The 12,489-nt window shown below is 38.6% G+C and overlaps 1 protein-coding gene across 1 annotated transcript in view; it reads left to right on the top strand.

The window, feature by feature from the left end:
- The window catches only part of LOC122346138 (astrotactin-2-like), a 345,769-nt gene that overhangs the window by 304,549 nt on the left and 28,731 nt on the right, over positions 1–12,489 (top strand). Inside the window, 2 exon segments of the mRNA XM_043240825.1 lie at positions 9,395–9,528; positions 10,272–10,420. Of these exon segments, the coding sequence (XP_043096760.1) occupies positions 9,395–9,528; positions 10,272–10,420 (283 nt within the window).

Here is a 12,489-nt window from a genome sequence, read left to right as displayed (position 1 = left end):
TTATTATTAGCTAGTAATGTAGTTGTTAAGTTTAGATATGGAGTTTAATGTTTAAGAGATCGAAAAGGCAATGCAGAATAAGGCTGTGTGACTACTAATATGCTTGTAAATAACAAATAGTTAATATTGAGGACCCTAAACTAAATATTACTTCACTAAACTTTAAATTCTACGGATAAGGTGCGTGAAGTTTCATGTGCTTGAAAAAAGTTACATTACTTACGCTCAATGAACAATGTTGCCATAATCGGGCAATCAAAAAAAGCTATATTTCAACTTATGTATATGATCCTGAATCAGTATGACATTTGATCCTTAAATTCATTTGAAGTAGAGCTGAATTATGTATAAAAAGGTTTGTTTAGCTCACATGTGGAAGGTATAAAGCACGAATTCCACAGATACTGTTTCTTGTTGGAGGTTGGCAGTGGGTCAGTCTTCTTTCGGGTAAATAAGTGACGTATAGATGTGCCAGATGCGCCAGTAGATGGCAGGAGTGATTTCCATTATAATGAAGCGGGTTTTGTCTTTTCTTAAAGGATGTTACGAACCGGCATGACTGAAAATTCAACGTGAACAATTATATACTGTACTGATATCATAATAGAAGAATAATACCGATGTTAACACTCCTTAAACCACCGTTTCTTGGCTGATCTGCGTGATCATGAAATCTCCGAGGAGATTGCATTAGTAGCCGCTGCACCTTCTGAGTCACCGGCGTAATGAGGATATTAAATTTAGTTTTGGAGCAGATTCGCGAGAGCTTTCTTTTTCCGCATCATCCCTCGTACTGTTGACGTCTTGAAAGGCAAGATGCCATTAACCAGTGTCTGTTGTTCAGCAGCATCAAGAGACTCGAGAGTGACTCACTTACCAAATGGCCTGCTTTGGCCTGGTGCGTACCTGACGGACGAACGCTCTGGGGATCGGACCCGCTCCATAACACCGATTCCCTCAGCTAATTGCTTGTCATGCTGAACTCAGTACCTGTGTGTGTGTGTGTGTGTGTGTGTAGATCTTGCTCATAACAGGAGCGTCAACAATGACGAAAGGCTCTCAATCGATAGCAGACGGTCCCTAGCGGGGATCTGTCGATTGGTAAACAAACAGGAGAGAAAAACGCAGCCGAGTCGACTGGGAAGGGCTCAGACTAGAGCGTATAGCATGCTCAGAAGATACTGCGAGATTATGAGGATGATATTGATGTCATCGACTCTGGGGATGAGCCAAGACTCCTTGCGGTCTTAGCCTCCTGTCAATTAGTGCAACAGACACAAAGACCTACAGAGACAATGCTGTCATCTTCACCTGAACCCAAAACGATGCCTCTTCCGACGGAGATGAGAGCATTGAAGAAGAAGTCGATGAGCAGGACTAGCCTTGGTCCGAGCCTTGGACGTTCCTAAGTAATCCGTTTTTTTTTTTTTACTAGTCTCAATTGTTTCATAGCATATTGTATAAAAAAAGAACAATACAATGTATGCTTTATGTTGTGTCCCTCTTGCCTGATTGAGCTTCTTTGTTAGTCTCTTTCTAATGGAAATGCGGTTATGATATGAAATTATCTGTCCGTTTCCTTAAAAACGCTGTGCCGGAAAACAAGTCTGCACCGGATGAAAAGTGAAATTCACAGAGCTTCTCATGTGACAGTTTTGATCCCGTTTTCATCGTGGTTCCCCCCTTCTCAATGCAGCTACACACACTTACACATACGCACTCATACGTGGTTCTTTATATATTTGTGCAAGTAGGAAACTCATCAGTCATTTTAAGATTAAGGAGGATCTCTTTGGGCGCAGGGAAGAGAAGAAACGTCGTTCCAGCCATTTTCTCATACATCTGGCAATGTGTTTCTAATGCATTTCTAATCTGCAGTCAAACATAGCTTTAAAGTTGACGTGAAATGGAAATTCGCGTATTTTTTAATCAGAATGCCTCCAATAATTTAGTCTGCTTCAACCTATCGGTCCACAATAGCAATTTGCAATATTTCAGAGTTCACTCCGCAAAAAAAAAAAAAAAAAAACAATTAACAGCCGATGCACAGAACTGAATACAGAACTGCCACACTCAGATGCATGTAATAATATAGAATATTCTGAACCATACGTTATGCGGTAACCTCTATGCAGACATGGATTTTTTTGCAGTTTGGAATGCACTGCATCCTCAAGTAATTTCTGACACAAGCATATGTTGCATTCTCAGCATTGCCACAAGGGGCGCTGAAAAGTGAAAGCTCAAACATTCACCTCCGCGTACTGTTGTAAAGTACTTCATTTTTCTGGTATACTTAATTTTCAAGGTCAGCATTTTGTTGACAAATATGCTAAAGTTGGCAGGAACTCGAATTCGATGTATTTTTAAAGGAATTTCATTTATTTATGAATAATCAGCGCCACTTGGATGTACATTGCAATGCAGAAGAAAAGATCGGTCACTACTTCCAACTGCAGAAAAACTTTGATATAAAACTATAAAAAAAAATTCAGAGTTCTGAGTTTTTAGAATTAATAGATAAAACTACAAAAATGTTGTGGTCTGCAAAAATTTCTCAGAATTTAAAGTTTATATTTTCTGATGTATTTGACAACTGCAAGAAATGTCAAGATAAAAAAAAAAACCAGTTACGTTTTTTTATCCTGTGGCAGAAACAAGCTTCATTCTTCAATGTACAAAAATGTAGATGAAGACTTTTTAGATGATACGTTTTCATCATTAAATTTTACTCTGGTTTAAATAATGAGATGTTACAGCACCGATAGATATAAATGAAGTCAAGATTAACCATCAATCTGAATCAATGTAGGCTTGTAAAACAAAGTATTCAGTCACTACAGCGAAACAGCAAAAGTTCTTCTTCCTCACAAACTGTCTGGCATCAAACTAACTTGCACTGCCAAGCGTCTTTTATTTGCCCTCCAAGTTGTGCTGACAGTTTTGCTTAAAGTTTAGCCTTTTTCAGTCGCGCTGCAAAACTTCCTGAAAGCAGTTCCCCTAAAATCAGCTCAACAGGTGGAGTGTTATATTTTGTGTGTGTTGAAGATAGCCTTCGCTGTAATTGAGTATATAGCTTATTATTGAAATAAAACTGCTCAGCTAGGAAATCGTCAGTGGTATGCCACCAATCCGATCATGGTACAATCTCCGCTTTCCAAAGAAGAAAATGACAGATACTGCACTTACAGTTTGTATTTAACCCAAGGAAAGATGCTGACAGAAATCTTTTTTTTTCCGGGGAATGCTATAGCCATGGATTTCGCTACCCATTTAAGTGGATAGAGAAAGCAAATCGAATCAGCTTATAGACACCCTTTAGCCAGTTTGCTGCTTTTCAACGATGTGCACTTTTATTTGCATTCTTCGTGTCCCCTTATGAACCCTGGATTCAATCGAAGCCATAGCTCTCTTCCTGGAAGATGGTTATAGGTGTTCCTAGAAACAGGGACATTTCCTTCACTACATTAGGCTGAATGATCGGAATGACCTGTTTGCTGAGGTTTTGGGTCATCGGATGAATCAATTCCTCGGGCCAGCTGGCTAATGTTTGCACATATCAGATGCTGATTGGGGACAGTAATAGGGTGAGCTCAGATGAGTTACAACAGATAATAGCATTTAGACGTCATGATTGCCCCGCGTCTTGTCATTGAGAATGGGTTTCTCTGAGATCTAGAGAGTTAAGAGGTTTTGTGGAACTCGGGGGTCATCAACGGTTTCAAAAAAGAAAGCAAACATCTGTCGTAAACAGTGTTTTTGTTTATGTTTATAGTGCACAACCAACTTCAAGTCTTCACAAAGCTTGAGATTTGAAGGAGGTGGTATTTATTGTAATGAAATCAAAGAAATTATTTGAGTGAGCTATTTTAGTAAATTAAGTACAGTAACTAAAATAAAGAGTTACTCCAACCCAAAATGAATATTTTGTCATTAATCACTTACCCCCGTGTCACTACAAATCTGTAAAAGCTTGTTCATCTTCGGAACACAGTGTAAGATGTTTTTGGTGGAAATCGGTAGGCTTGTGATTTTCGCATTGACTGCCAAACAGTTGCCACTGTCAAGGTGCAGAAAGGTATAAAGGATGTCGCCTGAATGCTCCATCTTTCATCAGTGGTCCACCTGCAATGTTATGAAGCTAAGAGTATACTTTTTGTATGGAAAGAAAACAAAAATTGCGGCACGATTTGACACCATAACATCGCTGTATTCACAAATGGATGAGTATGTACAGTGTAGTGTAAAGATGTATGTATGTAGCCTAAATGTGTGTGTGTGTGTCTGTGTGTGTGTATGTTGGTGTGCATAAACGTGTGTGTCTGTTCTGTTTACCGAATGTAATTTCAATTGTTCATATAATTTTTTAAAGGCGAAAGAATATGATATCAGAATGTATTTTGCTTGAAAATGTATTATTATTTTTTTTGTCCAAATGTTGTATCCTGTGTGCATTCAAGTGCTGATAAAACATGAATATATTTTTTATATATAATTACAGTTTCAAAGCAGAGGCTTAGTTCTTTATTTCGATATATAATATGTTCATGTAGGCATGCCAGAAAATATTCTGAAGGCCGACAAATTGGCTGGCAACTTTTTTTTTTAAAACGTTGGTGGGGAAAGAGTTAAGGAACAGATGATTGTGCACCAAGTGGCCAGATGCTGGACCTCCTCCCTGTAGACAGTCTCATCGTTGTTGCAGATGAGACCGATCACCGTCTCCAAACTCGCTGATGGTGTTAGATCCATACACAGTCCTGCAGTCGCGGGTGAAGAGTACTTGGAGCAAAGAAAGCTGATTTGATTGTCCCAGGTGAGGGAGGGTGTCACAGCGTAGGCTTCAGCCATGTTTGTGTATGCATGGTCCAAAATTTTGTTTCAGTTTGGGGAGCACTGCTTAAAATGCCCTGCAACAATAAATGCAGCCTCTGGATGAGCAGTCTGTTGTTTTACTGATGGCCATGTGATGTTAATAGTAGGCTTAGCATCGGTGTCGGCAGCAATGTAAGCAGCGGTTATAATAGTGGAGGTGAACTCCTGTGGCAGATAAAATGGTCTACCATGAGAAACTCTAGGTTAGCCGAGCAGTGTCTCCCAACAATAATAGAGTTTATGTATCAAGCTTTGTTAACATAAATGCATAATGCACAATTCTCCACCTCTGGAGGACTCTTACTCTAACAAAGAGTCGAAATGCATCCATTTTAGTGACCATATATTGGTGAGGAAAATGCTGAGTAAAGAGACTTAGTGTGGTGTTAGCTTTAGCTTAGCTTTTAGCCTTCCTCGCTTCCGATGTCTTCCTTTATGGTCTCAACATCGACGTTAATATGATTTGAAACACTATGTATATAGAAACAGTGTACTTAATTACTTAAACACTTAATTACTGTTCATTTTGAATATTTGAATAAACCTGTCAAGAAGACAACTTAATTCAATTGAGTATACATATCTGACCTGTATCTGAACTTTTAATTATTTTGAAAATTAGCATATTGCAAGATTATTATATCTGAAAATTAATAGCATAGAATATCCAGGTTAAAATTAAGAACAAAACTGCTATACCAAATGTGAGGGCCCCCGCACAGTTTACAGCATTGGTTGGGAGAGTTTTTTTTTTTTTCACTCCTTAAGAAAACAACACTATCGGTATCGCATCGTCTGTGAAATTTAGTATCGGTGCATCCGCAGTAAACAAACTTGACGTGAATGGAGTTCTGAACTGCACAGCTCGTACAAATATATTCTTATCACTATGATCAGATTCTTTCTTAACCGCCCCTGTCATTTTTGTTTCGTTTTTATTTGGTTTTTGAGAGGAAAGTGTGCGGCACATTTTGACATATTCATGTAAACCTCATTTGCGGCAGCATGGGAAGTTTCAGGAAGTTTGTTAACAGTAAACCGCAGCCCAGGTGTTTAAAACCTATTTTTATGGAATAACAAAAAAAGAATTCTCTTGCCGATACATCAGGTTCTTTAGGGTTCCCCGTCGTACACCCTTTCCGTCCGACCGCCGTTAGATCTGCCTTCGTCACACAACACGCACACACACACACACACACATGCACAGACAGAGACATAAAAACACACGTCCCTAATTACCCTCCCTGTTTACTCAGTCGAAACTGGCTTAGGTTACTCTGCATACATAAACATAGCCATAATCGGTTTGTCTATTTTTCACATGTGCAGTTGAGCAGTCAAGCGTGCTTTTTCTAGGAAACCGCTGGTGGTAAATGTGTGTGCACGTTTGCGGCTCTGTGTTTGTCCGTGAGCGGGGTCTGCTCTCATCAGCATTGATATTTCATGTTTTCTGATCATCTGTTTCCCATTTGCAGAAACTTTTTTAACCCTTTTTCGCAATTGCCGAATGCCACTCTAATGGGCATATTTGTTAAACCTTCGATTTTCTTTCTTTCAAGCGCCACTTTCATAGCGTTGGCTGAGAATGCCCGATTCGACGTGAAGAACAGCTCCTTCACGTAGGCTCTTGGATTCAAAGCCAACACGCACCCCGAAATGTGCCTTTCCTTCACCTCCAAATACATTAACTAGTTTTATGTTGTTTGACATTGTTTTACTGCCCATGCCTTGTGTTTCTGTGGAAAAGCATTCTCATTTAATCAGTGGTTTCTCTCCAGGGGCCTTACTTGAGGGTTACTACCAGTATATCTTAATGTCTCGCGCATTACAATAAATAGCATATCTTCACTTAGCGCATTTGTCTTGTTTTTCCAGGACAAACACTTAGACGTTTTTTTAAAATCCTTGAAAAGCAAATGTCTTAGAATATTCAAAAAGTTAAAAGTCGTAAAAAAAAAAGCGCTGTCATTGGAGTAAGAAAAATAAACCTAATTCAAAGGTTAATTTTGATTGTAAGCTTAAAACTAAAAAAAAAAATTCTCCTTTTAGCTTTAAGCATTGAGTCAGTTTTAGATGCAGCGTCACAAAAAAAAATCGTAATATCTGAAGTAAATGCAATGTATGTTGAATGTTTATACTGAAAATAATACAGTGAAAATAAAAAAAATGAATTTATCAGTATGTTTTTTTATGTATTTGTAATGGGAAAACGGGACAAAAATATTAAGGAAGTATTATTTATTTATTTTATTTATTTATTTTTTTTGCTGTGTATCAGCTATTTTACTGCATCTGCTAGTTATATTATTTGAACTGGTTTTAATGTTTTGGTTCATGTCCATTAGTTCCAAATAGGAGAAAAAAAGACTACATTTCATTCATAAAGTTCAGTGGATTATCCCAAAACAGTGCTTATCTCCTGATTATTGAATATATAAACTATTTTTGTGGAGTTTCCAGTAAAAACAACTTTATGGTAATTTATATAGTGTTTCCATGATTTGGGTCATGCCGCCCACCCCACACTCGCACCTCTCCATTCACTCTCTGTTTTGACTTCCACGACTATGTGCCTCTGCCAGGCATCTCTCATGCAAGTCATTATACCGCAATGGATTGCAGTCTTTCCCCTCCATCTCTCTGCCGCTGTAATAACTTCTCATTCATCAAGGCCGTTTAAAGAAAGTTGCCTGTGCGTAAATAAGGGGTGAGGTCTGGCAGCCAGAGACTTACTGATGCTATCAGAGAGATGGGCGGCTTCCTCATCACTGTCTCCTGTGACCTGAACTTTCCGACTGCTGTTCGCCTGCTCCACTATATCCTGTTAAATATGTTTAAAAATAAATAAATAAGTGCCTGTGACCCTTTCTATTAAATCTATAAATTTTAATCTGCCGTGTGGCTCTGAGTTTCAGCAACTAGCGCCAACTCCTTCATACTTAAGATTAACACAAAAATCATGCAAAAGTCATGTATTGTCTGTAGTTTGATGCCTGCTACGGGTCTTAAAACAGTTGGCAAAGGGGAAACAAAGGGATGAGAAAACATAATTTTGAAAAGGTTTAGATGGGAGAACATCTAGCAACTAATTAATTCAATTAGCATCAGGTTTGTTATATGATTAGTCTTAAAGAGGCCCTCAGAAGTAAAGATGGGCAGAGGCTCTCCAATCTCAAAAAGATTCAGAGAAATAGAAAAAATCTCTATGTGTAAAGGATTCCTATGGTATTCGGGCCCTCAGACAGGTTCTGTCATTGACATTACTGAATGGGCCCCTGAATACTTTCAGAAACCACTGTCGGTAAACACAACATGCCGTGCCATCTGAAGATGCCAATTAAAGCTCTATCATGCTAAAAGGAAGCCATACGGTATGTGAACATGGTCCAGAAGTGCTGTTCTTGTCCTCTGGGCCAGGATTAATTTAATATGGTGGAAAATTGTTTTCCTCCAAAGTGAGCTCATTTTGTTAAAAAAAAGACGTACAATTTCTTAGTTGAAAATCTTTTAGTTTTCATTTTATTCAAATGTAAAAAGAAAATGTCCAGTGTTAATATGGTTAACCTTTGACGATCTAGTTCAGTCGTGCTGATAAGCAAAAATGACTTTAGATAAACATGTTTCTTTTTTCCTTTTCTTTCCTTTTCTTTTCTTCTAATTACCGAAGACAGGCACTTTCTTCCCCTGCATACTTTTCTTAATCCAGAATGGCAGCAAAAGCTGAAAGGTTTGTTTAAACCGTGCCCTCTACAGTACAGGCGTGACTTTGCTTTTCCTTCGTCATGAGGCTTATTCATTTTGCAATTGTGAAAGCGCTTTTGCGTTTGCTAAAAACAGAACTCGTTTCATACGTAAAAAACAAACAAACAAACAAACCGGCTACCTCAGCTCAGATGAGAAAATCAAAGTTTCCATGAAAAAGTAATTATAGAGTAACGCGATACTGTTAAAGACTTTTAAGTAACTTTTAAGAGACTTTCCCCGAAGCAGTTGATGATTATTTCGTCAAAATAACTAAATATAACCACCCCACACCAGACAAGAAGCATTGTGGCTGAGGCAACTTGCAGGTATCGGATGTGTCGAGTTTAATTCAACCAGTGGTTCAAAACAGTTAACCTAATCACCAAACAGGCAAAAATTCACTTCAACCATTCGACCTCTAGTTGGAAAGATGGCTTTAGAATGAGTCACAACCTCTTGTGTGCCATCCCTCGGCTGTGCCTCGGTTGCCCCCTCCTTCCCTGCCCTGCACTCGTCTTATTATTGCCCCAGAGACAGTCTCTTGACATTCACACGTGGGCTGACCTTTTTTGGTACAGCTTCCAATTAAATCTTGACAGGTTCTTGTCTATACAAAGCGCCCCGAGATCCCCTTAGCCTGCGTAACTTCACAGAGTTACACCGCTTTTTGAGCGGAGGTGGCAGATCGCGTTGTTGGCGACTCCTGGTGACTCATCGAGGACGTTTGCTCGCGGAGATAATTGCGTTTCTCTCACCTGTGCCATTTATTTTGCAGGCCTTCAAAAGTGCCACGATGAGCTCATACTGGTGTGCGGGGAAGGGTGATGTCATCGAGAACTGGTGCCGCTGCGACCTGACGGCGCTTGGCAAAGACGGGCTTCCCAACTGCAGCCCCCTGCGGCGGCCTGTGTAAGTTACACTGACCGGGTGTCCTGAAAGCAAGACTTGATTCATGGCATCGCTTTTTTGGCAGAATGTCAAGGCATCATAGACTTCGGTAAGACAAATGTTGCTGCCAAATTGTGAGGCGGCGTCTCATCAAGGCAATTGTTCGGTGACTCAGTATGTCCATTACATTGCATGCTGAGTCACATTATGAAAAATTGACATAAAATCTATACAAAAAGAGCTTACTGAATAGAGAATTAAGCCAGTTTTTAGTGTCACCTGATCCTTTAGAAATCATTTCGGCATCAGTAGCTAAACTGTGATAATGTTATTTTTCAGGATTCACAGATGAATAGAAAGAACATGAAGAGGTTTATATATATATATATATATATATACAATGTATATAAAAAAAATACAATTATTTTGTGAATTAAATGAATATAAAATTTTATTTAGTAAGGAACCAGCCCACAAGATCCAAACTGGATCTAAAAAAAGGACAGGGTTTGCAGTCATATTCGTGTCATTGTTTGAAATGAGGGAAAAAAGTTATTCAAAAAAATTTTGTAATAATTTTTTTACGTAATTCCCCAAGATGTCTTAACTATGCTGCATACTGTATTAAGTTGTCTTTGCTTCAGTCAAGCCTATGATGCCTTAAAATGCCCCCTGCTTTGGCAAATCGGTGGGTCTTCGAAAGCAGCTAGTGGGTCAAATTGTACTAACATGCACATAATGTTGTTCATGTTTCAATTTCTCAGATTGAGACTGTCTCCGCACCTGGAACCCTCCAGTACGATGGTGGCGCTGGAATGGATTGATGTTGAACCTCTGATTGGCTACAAGGTTTCGGATTACATCATTCAACATAAACGAGTCGAGGACCCATCAGAGGCAGAAATCTACACAGGTAAGAACTAACTCTCTTGAACACTATTGTACATCCACAAAACAGTGGGCGGGGCTAAACTGGCAGCGTTGTAGAAGCAGACCTGGATCTTCTTCTGCGGAGGCAGTGATTATTCACACTATTACATCATAGAGTGGTACATCCCAAAAGCTCTGTGTCAAAGCTCGCTCAGCTTTTCGCACAAACCATCGGATATTGATCATCAATTTATGTACATTTTTTACCATTACATTGTGAAATGCATGACGCTTTTTATGTCTCAAATTGAGTTTATTTGAGAAGGCTAAACCGATCAAACATTTACTTATAACTCTGTTTTGCACTGGCTCCTTTGTACAGTATAATTTTATACAGTATAATTCAGCTCTTATAAAGTACTGTTCCATGCAGTGATCCTGGTCAGAGACTTATGTTATGATAAAGATAAAAGTTTGCTGTGACACAAGTGTGTTCCAAATGTGTCAAAACTCAAAATTAAAATTGAAAATTTTGTTTTGATTAATGCAGTTTAATAAACTGCAAGGTTTTTTGCTAATACACTTATTTTTCACCAATAATTTAAATATATATATCCCGCCCCTGATTTTATTCACAGCCCTGAGCATGCCATTTACTTTTAGTTTGGATTCGACACCCCTGATTTAAAACTATTTTTTGTAATTGTAATAAAAAAATCAATTCTGCTCCTCAAAGAACATTTCTGATTATTATCAACACTAAAAACAGTTTTCCCTGCTTAATATTTGTTGAAACCGTGATGCATTTCTGTTGTGTTAGTAAAATAAAAATGCTGTTGTGACAGTAAGGATATTTAGAACGTAACAAAAGTTTATATATCACAGCTTTGCATTAAAAAAAAAAAAAAAATTGATTGTAAAAATAGTTTAAAATATTATTTTTTCTCCATTTCTTTCAAAAATCATTAAACGCAAATCTATAGTTGTAAATGTTTACTGATTGGGCATGTCATTGCATTGATGTTAATAATATATTTCATTTTCTGGCATTACATGTTTTTCTACTAGAGGATAGAGGATTTATTTGTTTTTCTTCTTTTTTCCTATTTCTTATAGCCTAATGGACCTTGTCCAATCTTATATACAATAATTTAAATGTGAATGTACCATTCTTACGTCTGTGATCAACCTATAAATCTAATTTCCTAATGCTGGGAAATTGCAGTTCAGTCAGGGCTCTACGATGATGTTATCCTCGTAGCCTGCGGTCGGAGTCTGAATACATAACTGATTGTCTGGTTGATCTGGTCAAATCTCGTTAAGCTTCCGAGGCACTACGACTTTAGGGTTACAGGAGGAGAGGGAGATAAAGACAGGTTACTAACAGCCCGCACCCGTCTGTCCGAGTCACGGCTTGCGGAGACAGCAATCTAATAAAAGAGGAGAGACGAAATGTTAAGGTTGAAAAGGTGGGGTTAGTCAACGCAACCAATCCATCCAGCGGAAGGAGGAGTGAAAGCAGGAGATGAAGACGCTTCTTGGCAGGTGGACAGATGGTGTGACGTCTTTGATTGCGATCGACAGACCTTCGTCAGTTACAGATCTGAAAAGCTGACCTGAGATCAGCTGCGTTTGGGTTTTCTGCAGCAGATGCAAGAGGCGAGAACAACGCAAACTGTTCTCAAAAGATATAAGACCGAGGAAGGCATTGAACGAGAAATGTAAACCGTTAGCAAACAATTATGCAAATGATATGTCATCAGCAGTGTTTCATTTCTACACAGTCCAGACCACCGGACTTAAACCACTTTCACAATAAATTAATTCAACTATGAAAGCACCGCTCTAATAACTAAGAAAACCCTGCGATGACAACGTGCTTATTTTCTATCCTGTGATTATCAGATGGTGGCCGTAATCGAAGGTGAAAGACACGCTGACAGGGGCTCTTTTCTCTGAGATTTAGACATCTTTTGGATCATGTATCACATTCTGTAAAATCCGAGACAAAAATACACTCTTTGTTTTATAACAAAGGGATCAACTGTTACGATATGGAATAAGAGGATTTGCAGAATAATGAGAGACATTTGGAATTTTTTCAAGGAGGAA

This window comes from Puntigrus tetrazona, chromosome 5, assembly GCF_018831695.1.
Source record: "Puntigrus tetrazona isolate hp1 chromosome 5, ASM1883169v1, whole genome shotgun sequence".
NCBI lineage: Eukaryota > Metazoa > Chordata > Actinopteri > Cypriniformes > Cyprinidae > Puntigrus > Puntigrus tetrazona.
This window is presented reverse-complemented; position numbering and strand designations above follow the sequence as displayed.